Source organism: Fukomys damarensis, unplaced genomic scaffold (genome assembly GCF_012274545.1).
Source record: "Fukomys damarensis isolate Sample0158 unplaced genomic scaffold, DMR_v1.0_HiC HiC_scaffold_2, whole genome shotgun sequence".
Classification (NCBI taxonomy): Eukaryota; Metazoa; Chordata; class Mammalia; order Rodentia; family Bathyergidae; genus Fukomys; species Fukomys damarensis.
Window position 1 is genome coordinate 18,868,421 of NW_022900914.1, and position 16,271 is coordinate 18,884,691.

General features: G+C 33.6%; 1 protein-coding gene across 4 annotated transcripts in view; it reads right to left on the reverse strand.

Moving 5' to 3' along the window:
* The window catches only part of Map4k3 (mitogen-activated protein kinase kinase kinase kinase 3), a 166,224-nt gene that overhangs the window by 38,014 nt on the left and 111,939 nt on the right, over positions 1–16,271 (reverse strand). For 2 of the 4 annotated variants that reach the window (XM_010604957.3, XM_010604959.3), the window contains 6 exons: positions 10,110–10,168; positions 8,632–8,664; positions 4,383–4,421; positions 4,112–4,165; positions 2,724–2,766; positions 893–1,052 (listed from right to left, as the gene is read on the reverse strand). In XM_010604957.3, the coding sequence (XP_010603259.1) occupies positions 893–1,052; positions 2,724–2,766; positions 4,112–4,165; positions 4,383–4,421; positions 8,632–8,664; positions 10,110–10,168 (388 nt within the window). The remainder of the gene's footprint in view (positions 1–892; positions 1,053–2,723; positions 2,767–4,111; positions 4,166–4,382; positions 4,422–8,631; positions 8,665–10,109; positions 10,169–16,271) is intronic. The other 2 variants (XM_010604958.2, XM_010604960.2) reach the window with 1 other exon arrangement.

The following is a 16,271-nucleotide window of genomic DNA, read 5'->3' on the forward strand; positions in this document are numbered from 1 at the left end:
ATATGTTATACTTAAACCTTTTTTTTTTGTTTTATTTTGTTTTTTGATAGGGTCTCACTATGTAGTGAGACTGACTGGAACTCACTACGTAGCTCAGGCTGGTCTTGAACTCACAGTGATCCTCCTGCCTCAGCCTCCCGGGTGCTGGGATTACAGGCATGCGACACCATGTCCGGCTACTTAAACCTTTATTTCTGGCATATGAGGCAAATTTAAAATCAGGCTGTAGCTAATTATATATATTTATTTACATTAAAATGGCAAAAATGAAATACTAGATTCATAACTACTTTTAGAAAAGGGGTAATTTATATTGTGTTACCAAGAAACATTACCTTGTCTTTTAAAAGTTATTCCTTTTGGATAAGACAAAGGAAACTTTATAGTGTTAAAACAGCGTTTCTTACTGCCTGGCAAGTACAAGGCCCTGCATTTGATTCCTGGTACCAAAAAAAAAGTAGCCTAGAGCCAAAACACATTTTCCTTGTTTGGTCAGGGTTTAATTTTTATTGCTTATACAGTATAGCTGAAAGGGGATAAACCAATTTTCAACAGAGGGAAGGCTAAATATGAAATGAAAAATAAGGGGCAAAACATTCCAAACTAGATCACCAGGAACTCAGTCATTAAAAACACTTTGAGGGCCAGGGATTTAGTTCAGTGGTTCTGCCACCTGCCTTGCAAGTGCAACATCCCAATACCAAAAAAATCTCTGGTACCAAAACAAATAAATTTAAAAACAAAAAGCAAAAAACACTTAGAACTGTGAAGCAAATCTCCACTCCATTGTTTTTCTTTTCTCCCTGAAAGGAGCTTTAAATAAGTTCTTCAGATCCATACCCCCCACCTGGCACCCCCTTTTCACACAGTATGAAAACCTCTCTACCATTACCTAAAGCAATAGGCTTTTGTGGGGGTATTCTGGGGGGCGGCGGTCTAGGTGGAACCTGCGATGGCTTTGATGGGCTCCCTGATACCGGACATCTCTTGATCGTTCCTTGATTATCCTCCTCAGTAGAATGAGTTTCCTGTGGTATGAAGATGGACTTAGGCTGAAATAAGTAGAAAAAAAGGAGATCAATGATTAAATGTGAAATTATTTTTTAGAAGTAAATATTAATATTTATCAGAGGCTTTCAAACTGCACTTACCAGACGAATTTCAAAGCTGCTCAACTATCCCATGCAGGTTATTTAAATACAGTTTTAAAATACCCTAAAAGTGCACTTACATTTTATAGCTACGCAAAAATAAAGGGGAGGAGGGCTTCTAGGTCTTTTTATTAATTCCTCCTAAGACTTCGTAGTTAGATCATAAAAATATATTCTAGTTTTTCTGATATCCTTCACTGTGTAAACAAGTATTTTTAAAAATTATTATTCAGTACTGGATATTGAACCAAGAGCTTTCACACTGAGCTACACTTCAGTCCTTTAGTTGTTGTTGTTATTACTATAATTTTTTTTTTTTTTTTTTTTGGAGACTAGAGACAGGGTCTTGATAAATCTTCCAGACTGGGCTTAAAATTGTAATCCTCCTGTCTCAACCCCTCAGACTGCTGGAACTACAAGAATGGGCCACTATGTCCATCTAAAAAGGCTCTCTCTCTAGCTAATCAAAATGCAGCTGATTATCAAGGTTAATATAAACTGTGCCTGGGCTGGGGATTTAGTTCAGTGGTTCCAGCAACTGCCTCCGAAGCACAAGGATCTGAGTTCAATCCCTGGTTCCAAAAAACACCCCACAAAAAACAAAAACAAAAACAAAAAACTGTGCCTTAGATGACTCAACATGTTTACATTAATGCATAATTTTCCAAATAAAGTACAGGAGAAGACACCCATTAAACTGTTCTCATATTGGAGAATGCCAGTAAAGCAATATGGGATGTCTGAGAAACATTCTATGCAGACAGTATAAAAACTTCTGGTCAGTTAAGGTTTGCACACTCTATAATTAAGTTTTCTATACATACAAACTTCTAAACCTATGTTAACATAGTTACCTATGTCAACTCATTTTACCTTTTTAAAAAACCCATTAGTTGGAAATACGTATTTTATGGTAATTTTGTTTGGCAAAAGGATTCTGTTGTTAAAACTTTCTTTGAAAATTACTGTCCCATTTTGCACTTTTAATTTACAATTATCTTCTGAAAATTATCTTCTGATTTCGTTTGGCAAAAGGATTCTGTTGTTAAAATTTTTTTTGAAAGATATTGCCCCATTTTACACTTTTAATTTATAATTATCTTCTGAAAATTAAGTATCAGTGACATTACTATCCTTTATTGAGAATTATTAAGAATCATTTATTAGATTTTGAGAAAAGAATCTATCCAAAAATGCTACTTTTCTAACCCACAATGAAATAACACTTATCCACTAATATAATTATTTCTACTGCATAAATGTCTAGAGTTGTTACTTAGAATAAACCCTAAATGATGCATTGGTTTTTGTTTTTGTTTTGGTATGGGGATTGAACTTGTGCTTGTAGGACAGGTGGTGTCACCACTGAGCTAAACAAATCCCTGGCCCCATCAGGTATTTTTTAAAAGGCAAAAATAATCTAAACTATCTTCTTCAATCCTCATTAGCAACTTCAGAATTTTTCTTTGTGGATTGCAAATGAAAGTATCAGTACTGCACAGTATTAAAGTGGCATAACAACAACATCCATACACACATAGGCAATTCAAATCGAAAAATAAACTTGTCTACCTTTGGCGGCAAAGGTGGTGGAACTTTCGCTTTCATGGTTGAACTAAAAATAAAAAGTTTAAAGTCAGAATTCTCCATTAGTGAACCATTACAAAACTTAATTTTAAAGATATGCAAGAAAAACATGCAAAATAAGCATAATTTTCTAAGGTTATGTGTTTTTCTAAAATAATTTATGAAACGTTCAAGTTACATTGAATAAGGTGTTATTCATAAGTAATTGGGTAGATGCACCTTCTTGCCTTCAAATACTATAATGAAATTAAACTTGGGAAATACAATTCTATTTTATATCCATTAATAAGTAAATAATTAATATAAAAGTATAGGCAAGAGCTGGCTTAAAAATAATATTGTATAAATACATCATGTTGTAAACCAGTTTTGTTGTTTTGAGATGGAGTATTTTTCATGACATTCATTAAAGCTATACATGTGTTCTATAAAATGACAGGCAGAATTTGAATGAAGCTAAAATTCAAACAAATCATGATCAGTTTCAGAAACAGAAAGAATGAAAAGATGATCAAGCACAAACTTCTCGTATGAGGACACCCAAGATGAGGTTACATGACCTGACCATGGTCAAGGTAATGAGGCAGAGAGAAGAAACCCTCCACTCCAAGCACTACTCAGCTACTCCCAACTATCTTGAAACAGCATCTTTCTTCACCAGACAAAACCAAACCAAACAAAAACTAAACAAGTAAAAGGACCAAGCATCAATGCGTACCTAATAGTGAAATTAATTTCCTTTTTAAAATACATATTTATCTAAAATGTATTGAAGCACATCAGATGAAAATTTAATCAAATGTAATAAGCTTCATAGTTGTAATAATTATAGAAACTAATAATTACTGTCTTAACTATAGTAAAAATTGGCTTTGTTATTTTTTTCAGAATTCCTTGTTACCAAGTAGTATTATAGACTGAATCTTTTACTGAAAATTCACGTTGAAGACCTAATCCATAAAGTGGCATTTGAAGATGGGGCTTTTAAGAGGTAATTAGAGTTCAATAAAGTAATAATGGAAGTGTCCTAATCCCATCAGACTGATGGCCTTAGAAGAACAGTGATGAAAGCCATGTGAAGACACAACCAGAAGACAGAAGATATTTATCACCAGAAACCAAATTGGCAGCCACCAAGAAAGATCTTGAATGTCCAGGCTATGGAACTATGAACAATAAATCAGTGTTAAGTCATCTAGTCTATTGTATTTTGTTACAGCAGCCCCAGGTGACTAATACAACTGGGAAAGTAAAAAGGAAACTGCTACAAGCCATAATACTGTCACCTCATCACCTAATATTAAACTACCAGATTCATGAAATCAGGTCAGACGTTATCTTTTCTTTTTGCCAAAAAGAAAAACTGAACTTACTGCTTAGATTCATCATCATCTCCTTCATCATCTTCTAAATGTGCCACATGTCCTCTAAAAAAAAATGCCATCATTAAATTGAATGGACTTTACCAAAAAAGCTTAGGAATTTTAGAAATTGAAGGAATGGCTACTGCAGAATAGAATTTTATTTCTTTATATATATAGGATATATTGACAACTAAAATAGAATAATATTCTATGACAGAGAAGGGAAAAATGATTCATCTGTGAACTGAATATTGTGAGCTTAACTAAAAATTAAAATTACCGCTGATGTAATTCTTCTTCAACAGACTTCAGAAGACTCCTTAAAGGAAAAAACAAAAATAAAATATAGTGTGAACAAAGGAATATGAAGCACATATTTTTATCAACTTAACCTTACCCATGAATCTTTTAATGATTATGATTAGTTTTTTACTCTTTACTACAAATGTGCTACGATGATCACCTCTGTATCATGAAATATCAAGTTATATTTAATAAGATATATCTATTTTCTGTTGCTGTCTTTATGTATATGTATTTTAAATGAACAAAATAAATCCTAATGTGTACCAAAAAATACCAATTCAAACAGAAGACAACTCACCATGAAATGTCACAACAGTACTGACAAAACAATAATTGCAGGGTCATAGTCAGGAGTTTCCAGGATTCAAATTTTACCTGGAATATCACACCTGACACCTGAAATTATATATTTTCTTTCTCTTAAAATAAGGAAGGGGACACACTTTGAAAAAAATCATGCTCTCAGGCAATCCTACAAAATGAAGTTGAACATGTTGGATTTCTCTGCAGAAGCATGCATGCATGTGATGTGAATACATGAATGTAGTAGCACTTTGCTTTCACAGAAGACACTCACTTACCTGAGGATTTGTTCTCCAGTGGTGCACTGGCAAACACATTTACACTTTTGGGAGACTAAGCCTGTATCAGACCAGGTGCGAGGATTTTACCATTAGGAGAAGTATATAAAACTTTAATTTTCAGGAATGTAGAGAGAACCAAGGCATTCCTGAAGCTCCCTTAATTCTTTTCACTGTAACTTCATATCACATACCTCCTAATTACACTCTTCAAATATAAAGACTCAAAAGCTTTCTCAATGATAATGGGATAGAGAGAAATACAATTACTGATAAGTTACTGGGATAAAAGTGATTCAGCAGGAAATTTGCTTTCCTTAAAAGTTATAAGGCAGTACTTTTTAAATATGCCCCCTCCTAATATATATTGGGAAAAACTATGCTTATAGTTATCAAAACATAAAACCAGAGAAACTGAAAGGCATGGTTATTGATTGTAAACAATTAATTGACAGGCTTTTAGCCATCAACTATTTTAATTAGGTTAGCTTAATAACAATCTAAGTTTTTAAAAAAGTGACAGAATTATAAATCTGGAATGGTAAATAACATAAAAATCATAAAAGTCTATTTTGAAGATACAAAAATTAAGGTACCACAGTCAGTTATCTTATTCACAAAGCTCTCTCAGGGCCACCTCAAGGAAGGCAGGAGCTTCTGCCTAGAGGCAGTATAGAAAAATGAATGAGGATAGGTTTTTTTTTTTGGTACTGGGGATCAAATGCGGGACCTTGAGCTTGTGAGGCAGGCTGTGGAACCACTAAGCTAAATCCCTGGCCCAAGGATAGGTTTTAAAGTGGACTACTCGAATTTGAATCCTGCCTCTACTTCTGCAGGCCATGTAGCCTTGGATAAGTTACTTTAATTTCCCCATGCTTCCGTTTCCTTATGTGTCAAGTGGGAATTACAATAGTATTTATATCAAAGTGTTTGAAGATATAATTAATTATGAAGATATAATTTATTATTTAAAGTGCTTAAAAGAGCAATTTAGAATATGTCTAGGTACTTTACTAGTGTTTTCTTTATTAATGATTCAGCAATATTTTTTTTTACACAAATTGTGGCCCAGGGACCCTGAAGGTCAAAACTGTTTTTTTTTAAACATACAATTCCTTTTCTAGTCTTATTTTTCAATGAGTTTATACTAGTTTTCTAGACACTATAAAGTATGTGACATCATAACACATGAAATGCATTAGTAGATATGAAAAATCAGCTGTCTTCTACTAAGTCTGCATGAAGATCTGCAAAAAATGTAAAGCAATGTCACTTTTCTAACATTTTATTTCAGGAAAAAAACCTTTTCATTAAAAAATGTTATAAGTAGGTCTCAGCAAAACTTTTATTGTGGTACTCTGATAACTGCTCCTATTGTAATTATTTGTTGCCTCTAAGTCTCAGAATAGAGAAATCAGCAGTGCTATAAGAAAAGCACTGTAAAGAGGTGGCATTTGAAGTGGTCCAATTTAGGACGAGGGATTTGTTTTAAAACATACAAAACATGTATGTTACTTTTATATTATTTTAAAACAAGTTAATAAGAATTTTGAAAATTCTTCAGCTTATTTTCCAGTACTGTAAACACTTTGCAATCCTCATTAAAAAAGCTCTTCGGAGTTCTCAATAATTTTAAAAACTGTAAAGGGATCCCAATACAAAAAATTTGAAAAGCTCTGCTTTGAACTATTTTACCAAATTAAACATTATATCTCTAAGATATACAACAGGCTTTCATTTTTGGAGATGTGAAAAATGTTTTCTTAGAATACTTTTTCTTAGCACATGAAGATATCTGTGAGACATTTCTTTCTCTAGCAAAAAAAATTAGGATGTAAAAATAATTAGAAAATTTAATATATAGTTTTATTTTCAGTTATTATATTTATTTGGACCTATATGGCATTCTATTAAAAAAATCTTACTATAAATTCTTAAACAACAAGAAAAAGGCTGAATAAGAATATGGAAGGGTAGCTAGCCATGGTCTAGGACTCCTGTACATATTTATTATGTGCAAATATCTTACATATGTTAAGATATTTTATTGACGAAGTTACAGAATTCACAAAATCATTATGAAAATAGTTGGAGATAAAGATCAGTGGTAGAGCACTTGTCTAACATGTACCAGGCTCAGTGTTCTGTTCCCAGCTCTGCATGTGACAGGGGGTGTGGAAGATGGAAAGGGCACAGCAGGGGCAGACAGAGACAGAGACAGAGACAGAGAATGAACCTAGCTAAATTTGCTAAAAAGGCCCATTCACAAATCTGGAGAGTACTGGAGAAAGTGTGACAGACAGTTTTTTTTTAATCAAGATCGAATATCACACAATAAATAGTATTACTATTCACTAGTCTACTTGAATTGTTCTATTATAGAAGTTTTTATAGAGTGAAAAACAAAACAAAAATTATATAATTACTAAATAAACCTAAAATAACATCAATTTTGGTGAAAAGGTTCAAAATGGCACAATGTGTGAACACAGATAGATTTAACTGAAGTAAAGAAATGGATATGGGTGAAGATCACCCATAAAAACATTCCATATATTTGAATTAGCTAAGGAATTCATGCTACAGGTTGCTAAAATTTTTCAAAACTGTCTAATGGCCCCTAAAAAATCCATATATACTCCTTGATTATATTTTAAAACAAAAACTTTATTTTTTAAAATGGAAGAATAGTTTTATTCACTTATATTTATTAACCACTTTAATCAATATTTACTGAGAAACTATAAAGAAGGCCACCAATAAGTATTTGCTAAATCATAAATGTGCCAGGCTCCTTACAATAATTTTTCCATTTCAGCCTTACCACCCTATGAGGCAGGTACTATTATCATTCCCATTTTAAAAGGGACAATGGAAATAAATTTCTCAAAGTCAAGTGGTTTATAAGGAGAGCCAATTCTGATTCTGTATTTGTCATTTATCACTACCAGTATATAATCAACTGTCTCAGAAGCAGAGCACTTCATTTTACTCTTTTTCACTATTATTAGAAGATAATTCTCTTTATAACTTTTACTCTAAATGTAAACAGAATCTGCCAGATCCAGCGACACACATCTGTAATCCCAGCTACCTGGGAGGCTGAGGCAGAATGACTGCATACTCTAAAATTAGCCTGGACAATTTATAGCAATGCTGTCTCAAAATTTTAAAAAAGGGCTGGAGATGGAGCTCAGTGGTAGAGCATCTCTGAATTCAATCCCCAGTAATAAAAAATACTTAGTTTTCTAAAAATATTTTCTATTTTTAAGTAAATGGTCAGAAGAGCTGGCCCCAGTGATACCAGAATTCAAAAGAAAATGTAGTAATCCAGTATTAGTTAAAACAAACATGCCTTCTGTTTAAAAAAAAAAAAAAGAAAGAAAGAAAAGAAAATTCCTATATAACAATTCTAATTCCTGCATGATCTGGAACAGGTAGAAACCCGTCAATGGAAATCTGTCTGCCTGATCACCTATGGAGAAAGCAGGAAATCCTGTGAGTTCAAAACACTGCCTAGTCACAAGAATAAAGCAGACATATCAATACAGTAAGAGGAAGTGCTACATCCATGCTCATGTCACATGTATGTATATACCTATACACAAAACACAGCCAAAGTCAGACTTTTGGCCAACCTACCTTGCCAATGACTTGTTATATAGAATACAGTTCCTTAAGCAGGGATCCAATTAATCAAAAAATGAAGGTGGGGCAAATTATTAATATTTTACCTAGCCAAAGTAACTACATACTATGAAAATGTTGTCTAACAGTCAGAAATCAGACAATGGGAGCTATGGAATCTGAAAAACTATTTAGTAATGGGCCATATTACCTTCTGTTTTCTAAGTACATAATTTTAAAACATATTTTATGAACCAAGAAAGTAAATGAAATACTTCCCAATTACTGAATCTTTTAAAATACAACAAAAATTTCTAACAAGGTCCTTAAAATTAGTGGCCTGATATTTAGAGAAAATATTAGAAAAAGATAAACATTTATTCAATAATATACTATGGGATTTACTATTCTTTTCTGTTCACCAACAAATGAAGATAAGTTATAAATAGCAAAAAATTACTACTTAGGTAAAATTTTCATTTTTGATGGAGGGGATTTTATACCAATTTTCCATTCAAGGGAAGACAAAGGCTAGTAATAAAAGACTTATTAATAACATTAGGGCTAAAAATGACAAATAATAACCTCCTCATGTTTAACTGATGCATTTTTCTAGGTTGTCATCCAAAGCCCTTTCTCTGTACTGGGAAAAGACAGCAAACTTAAATAAAAAATTAAATGCTTGGGCCAGGGATTTAGCTCAGTGGTGCTACCTACCACATGCCTCACAAGAGCAAGGTCCCCAGTTCAATCCCCAGATACCTTACCCCCAAATTAAATGTTTATTACAAAAAGATTGATTTTGCATTATTATTCTTAAAAATAAACTCTGTCATTGGTCATTATTTCTCAACTGCTTAACTTGAAATAATAGGAAGATATTATGTCTCAATTCTCAAAGTGATGGAAATTATATAATATTTTAAAATTTCAAATTTTGATTATCAGAGAACATATTACTAGACAACTCTGGCAATTTAAATAAAATTCCCTTATAAAATTAGTTTTTACATTGACAATTTAATTATATCATGAAGAGAGAAGCTAAGGAGAGGTCAATTCTGATTCCCACACCTGACTAACTCAGTGCACTATTAGTGTTTTAAGCTGCCTCTGTATCACTGTAGACGATGCTTGGTGTACAGCAGGCACTGACTAATTGCTACATTTACTTCTTGTGTGAGTTGATATCTTCTAAGACTTCTAACACACATTTTAATTGCTATCTGATTTTAAAAAGACTAACAGCGAAAAGGTTATTATGAAGATTTGTAAACAGCGATTAATGCCAACTGTTTTCAGTGGCTAAAACATCTGGAAAATGTATCAAAGCAAGTTTTGAATAAACAGGCTAACTTCAGAAAGAAACAGTTATTACAAATATTAAAAGTATATTACAAAATATAATTTACTATCTTAACTAATAAAACATAATATTAAAAGTAATTTAATTATTTTGAATTTAAATTAAATTTTTGAAGAACTTTACTTACTTGTTTCCACCTAAAAAGTAACTACTGTGGTGTCCTTGTCCATATTCTAATTGTAGATCCTAATAGTACAAAATAAAATATTTAGCACAATACTACAGTTATCATACATCATGATATATTAATACATATTATTTTTAAAAGAGAAATTCCAGGTTCCAAATAAATCTGTATTGCTATATATTCTTAAAAAGAAGGCATGGTAGGACTTCCAACAATAGATAAGGCTATAGGCCTGATTTTTATTAATTGAATATTTTTCTGGGAATTTTTCAGAATGCTATATGCAAGCTTCATTTATGGAAATTGCTATAGTAATTAACATTTGTACAACTCAGTTTTTAGAAAGAAAAGGGTTCCAATAAGATAATTATCCCCTAGCAAAAATGATCAGAGAATAAGCAACAAAAACCTTGATTTGACTTTTTAATGTATATATACACATTCACATATTTCTATTGCTGCTTCATGCAGGTAATTAATTTTTAAAATGTAAAACTGGGTGCTTTTTTAAAATAAACTATAGATGTGAACTTGTACAATGTTGAAAACTGCATTGAAAGACTTTTAAGAATATTTTCAAGTGAAAACAGCAAAACTTCAAATGAATATTAAGGGAGTTCCTCAACTATTGAAATATTTCTGTTGAGTGCTGTGGGTTGCACAGTGTTTAAAATTAAAATTCAAAGGAATAAACAATAATGTGCTTAAGTCAAACACCTTCTTGAGAAAAAGAAATGTGCTTTTCAACTACTACTGGGAAGAATAAAGTTGCTTCCTTAGTTAAAAAAAAAAGCCATTTGTATTTCAAACACTGTTTTAACTTAATAAGGGTGAATTATTTAACAGTTTAAAAAAATCTATTTTCATTAGAATATAGAGTACTTAAACTGCTTTTCATTTTACAAGACAATGTCAGATTTATGATCAAAACGTGATGCAAAAGTCAGCTTGGAGCAACCTTCCAAGGCAGAAGACAGCAGTAGTATCCAAAGCTTTCAGCACACTGGGCTTACACTGCACTTTAATCTATTTACAAGCCTATAAAACAACAGCCAGGCTATGAACTCAAACAAAGTGACAAGGTCAAATCCATTTTACTTTCCCTGTAGTCCACAGTCTAAGACAGTACCTGGTACACACTAACTGTGACCTGGATTGGCTTATTCAAATGCCAATTGTTTATTTTTTATAAATAAGTAACATTTCGTATTTGTTAGGTCACACAAAAATAATTAGGTCACAAAAATACTAAACCTAAGAATATCAGAATTCTAGACAACACATTATATTTCAGAGAACAGCACTTTAAAATTTAAGTACTTCAAGGCTTATTAAAAAATATGTGATGAAAATCAAAATCAAAAGTCTGAACTAAGGCAATACTCAACTTTTGTCTTTTTCAATATTTGTATTATTCCATACATAATAAACAAAGTTCTTACCAGTATTTGATATCAAATGAAATTCTAATAAAAAGGGATACCTATTTTCTTTAATTTATAATAGTATGTCTTAGTAGAATAAAAATCACTGGTATCAGGTATCATGAGTGCCACACAATTGTTCTACTGCACAATTTAAGTGATCACAACTTTATACAGGAATCTTTAAACTCTGATAATAAGTAGAGAAATATTAATCTCTATGAATATACTTCTAAGCTCAAGTGTGCTTTCTTCAGGTATAGATAAATGAGCCCTCTACCATACTAGCAACAGCTTTAGCCAACATATTCTCATAAGCTTTAATTAAATGACAGTTTCAAAAGCACACATTTATGAATAGTGGCTATAGCTTCTGTTACACAAACATAGATGTGTTGCAAGAATATCCACCTCAACTGATAGGTGATAGTTACCAGGGTCATAATAATGATTAAAAACAAAATCAAGTGAGATAAGCAGAGTACTAAATAACTAAAGTCACAGTTTAATAGAAAACTGGGCATAGGCTCACACATAGAATAATCTTCTTGCCAAAGGAGAAGTTACAGATAGATCTGATGATTACGTACACCACACATCCGAAGGCCTACCAGGAAGGCTTGTTTTTCATTAACAATTTCATCTCCCTAAATCAAGTTGTGCTGTATTAACCACTGGGCAAAAACAACGTGCCAGTCACATTATCAAGTACAGTAGCACATTAAATCCTTCCAATATGTATCTAATCTACTTTAGCACAACCATTATTTACCATGTACCTATTAAATGACAGGAATTCAACTAGTAAATCAGACAAGGAAAATGAGAAGAAATAAATGAAAGGAACAAAAGTAAAACTAGGGTAGAGATGTTTTTTAAAAACACAGTAGTCTAAGCAAGACTAATTTAAAATCATTTCCAAAAAGGATTTGGAAGCTATTTCATATTAGAAAATGCTACCAAAATTATGCACAGAAAGCACTCATAGTAACACAAGATGATGGTGTTATTTGCCATCTTTTGTAAGCTAAATAAGAATACATTTGAACATGCAAGCCTAAGAAAATATTAGTTGCATTAATTAGGCATCAACTTATTAATGAATGACTGCTTAATTACATATCAAGTAGTGATATAGACAGAAAACATGCAATAGAGATTCAACCTGGAGGCTCAAACAAAAGTTCAATGATTAGCTTAGCATAATTAAATATCTTCTTGGGTCAGAAAGTCCTAATTGCTGCAGTTCATTTTAATGAATGGGAGAATACTTTTAAACCTAGGAGGAAAATTCTAAGAACACATAATGTGAGAAGAAACTGAAAATGAACAAAAGATGTAATGTGGAACAACGGAAAAAGAAAATATGTATGACCCAGAAAATCTTATTGCAGTTTACATCCCCATGAGAGATTACAAAGTCTATACCTCATGAGAAAACAGCAGGAAGTAAACAATGGATGCAGGTGGCTATCAATACCCAAAAGAAAAAAACATTCATCAATATTATCTTAACCAAGGAAAAAAGAGAAAATAAGCTAGGTGGTATATGCCTGGAATCCCAGCACTCTGGGAGGCTGAGGCAGAAGGATCACAATTTTAAGCCTAGCCTGGACAATGTTGTGATATATTGTCAAAATAAAAAAGGGTTGGGAATGTAGTTTGGTGTGAAGGCCCTAGATGAAATCCTCAGTACAGACAAATGGAGGGGGGGATTATGGCATGAATAAAGTCAGTAGTGAAATAAATACCTTTTAATGCGGTGTATGATTTACAGAAATCAAGAGGGAGTGAACTAGGATAATGCAAAGATTGTTTATTTCTGAAAAAGAAAAGCAGTTGGGGTTGGAACATTAACTGATCAGGCATGATCTAACTAACTGAAGCAAACTGAGAGGCCTCAAAGTGAGTAACATAACTTCTGCACTGTAAATTTGAAAAGGGTATCAGTATAGGTATATTCTTCAGACCATGACTTTGATACTAGTACTAGTTTTAAAAAGGGATTTCTGACATATGCTGTAATGTGGAGAAACACTGAAAATACTATGACATTATGTTAAGCAAAGTGAGCTAAGCACGAAAGGACAGTGAATGATTTCACTTATCCGAGATACCTAGAGAAGGAAAATTCATTGGCTACCAGGGGCTAGGGAAAAGGAACGCATTATTACTTAACAGGTATGGAGGGTCAGTGTGGGAAAATGAAAACATTCTGGAGATGGGCTGTGGTGATGGCTGCACAAAAATGAAGTATGCTCACTGCCACTGGACTATATAGTTTAAAATGGTTAATTTTATGCTATGTATACTTTAACACATAAAACCCCTCCCCCAGGAAACTATGGTCATATATGTTGGGGAGCTGCTGAGAGAGAAAACCAAAAACACCCAGAATCAATACAGCACAGGAACTCAGGTTTGAATTTCTGAGCCAGGCTGCTTAAGTCAAGTCCCAACTTGATTAATAAACTAAAAAATAACAAATTTCAGCTTCTTTGTACCTTAAATCTCACTTATAAAATAAGAGTAAGGTATACTACTCATGAGTCACTGAATGACTGAGATATCTCTGAGCATTCCATCTTTAGGCAATTTCCAGTGATCACTAACTAAGATGGATACATTGTCAATAGGGGACAATCTCACAGGACCACTGTCCTAGATACTCTGCTCTTGACTGAAATGTCAGTATGCAATGCATGACTGTATGTCTTTAAGTCTTTAATACCTGGTATACAAAGTCTTCCAGATAGATGTTGCTTTTATCATCACTGACAGTGGACTTTTAAGGTTGATTTTATAAATTAGAGAATTTGAGAAATGCTTCATTCAGCTGTCTTCTGCCAGAACTACCCAGTCTTGTATGTGATGGGATCCAGTCAGCTGTACCCCTATACCACAAGAAGCTCTTAAGTACAGGGCAGGGAGTCATGATATAAATCTCCAGGTACTAAGGCAGTCTGACATGTAGGACAGAAGAAATATCTATAACTCTTCTGACTTTGTTATTATCTTTTCTGCCTAGAGGGCATTAATAAATAGTAGCAGCAACTTAAAACTTTTGTTTTGTTTTGTTTTGTTTTGTTTTGTTTTTTGAGACAGGGTCTCACTATGTAGTTGAAACTGACCTGGAACTCACTGTGTAGCCCAGGCTGGTCTCGAACTCACAGTGATCCTCCTGTCTCAGCTTCCTGAGTGCTGGCATTACAGGCATGCACCACCACGCCTAGTTTTGTTTTTGTTTTGTTTTGTTTTGGTTTGGTTTTTTGAGACAGGGTCTCACTATGTAGTTCAGACTGCCCTGGAACTCACTGTGTACCCCAGGTTGGTCTCGAACTCACAGCGATCCTCCTGCCTCAGCCACCCAAGTGCTGGGATTACAAGTGTGCGCCACCACGCCTGGCTGCAACTTAAACTTTTGATTCTGTGGTTTTCATTTTCACAATTATCATTCCAACTATATCTAATTCTGAAATTTTCAATCCCCAAATCACTGCAAGTTTTCTTTAAACATTACCTCTCACTTGCCCCTATGACAGTTGATTCTCAATCTTCATACTCTCCAGTCTCTCAAGGGCATGACACATCTCTCTTTTGAGACAGTGCATCTCTCCTCACTTTCCAACTGCTTCCTCCTTACCTCCAAGGCCAACTCCATCTGACATCTGTATCACCCACTCCCTGTGGTAACCAGTTTTCTGCACTCTTTCTTCAGATCCAACTACTATGTGAAACACGTGTAATTTCATAGCTTCCTCATTACCTCTCTGACAACTTGGATCTCCCTACCTCTTTGGAACATTACAGTTCTGTGTACTGTGCTGTCGAACACTAGTTATTCCAATAGGAAGAATATAACAGATTCTTCATTTCAGCTGTTTTGCACATCTATTAAATCTGTGGTCTGGGTCAGGGATTCAGCTGAGTGGTTCTGCCACCTGCCTCTCAAGTGCAAGGACCCAAGTTCAATCCCCGGTATCAAACAAACAAATAAACAAAAAACAGTGGTCTGTTGGGCCAGGGATTTAGCTATATGCCTTGCTATCCCTAGTGCAAAAAAAAAAAAAAAAAAAAAAAAAAAAGAAAAAAAAAAAAAAAAAAAAAAAAAAAGAAATCCAAAAAAACAAAAACCAAAAACTATGGTCTGTGCCAATGACTTCCCACATTAATTCCATGAAATACAGGAAGCATCTCTCCACTCCTTTCCTGAAGAATCTACAATGGGTTCCCATACTGACAGCCATCACACAGTTCCGCCCAGTGGCCAGATAAGCCCCATTAGTCCAAACTGCTCCCCCTTTTCTGATGTCTATAGCACCTGTTTGAAGTTAGCTTTCTCTTATCAGCAGCTGCCACCTGGCAACATTTTGACAATCTATTTCGATGATGGCAAACCTTTTAGAGCCTTCAATGATTAAAAAAACTAGGCTGCTGCAGCATGCATACCATAGGTTTGCCACCACTATGTTGATGTATGACAAATAATTTATATGTGTAAGCATTTCTTATCCATCAAGATAGCAACTCCCTCCACCAAAAGAAATTATGTCTAAAAATCTCTTCTGTTCTACAAATGTTAGAAGACAAAGATTTGAGAATTTATATAAAGACTCATTTAAGCCAGCCAAAATTGAAAGAAGTATGTTATTAAGATGGAAAAGAAGGAAAGAGAAAGAAAATTCCATTTATAGGGTGAAAAAGTAGAATTTTGGAGCAAATATGGGGGCAATTTGGA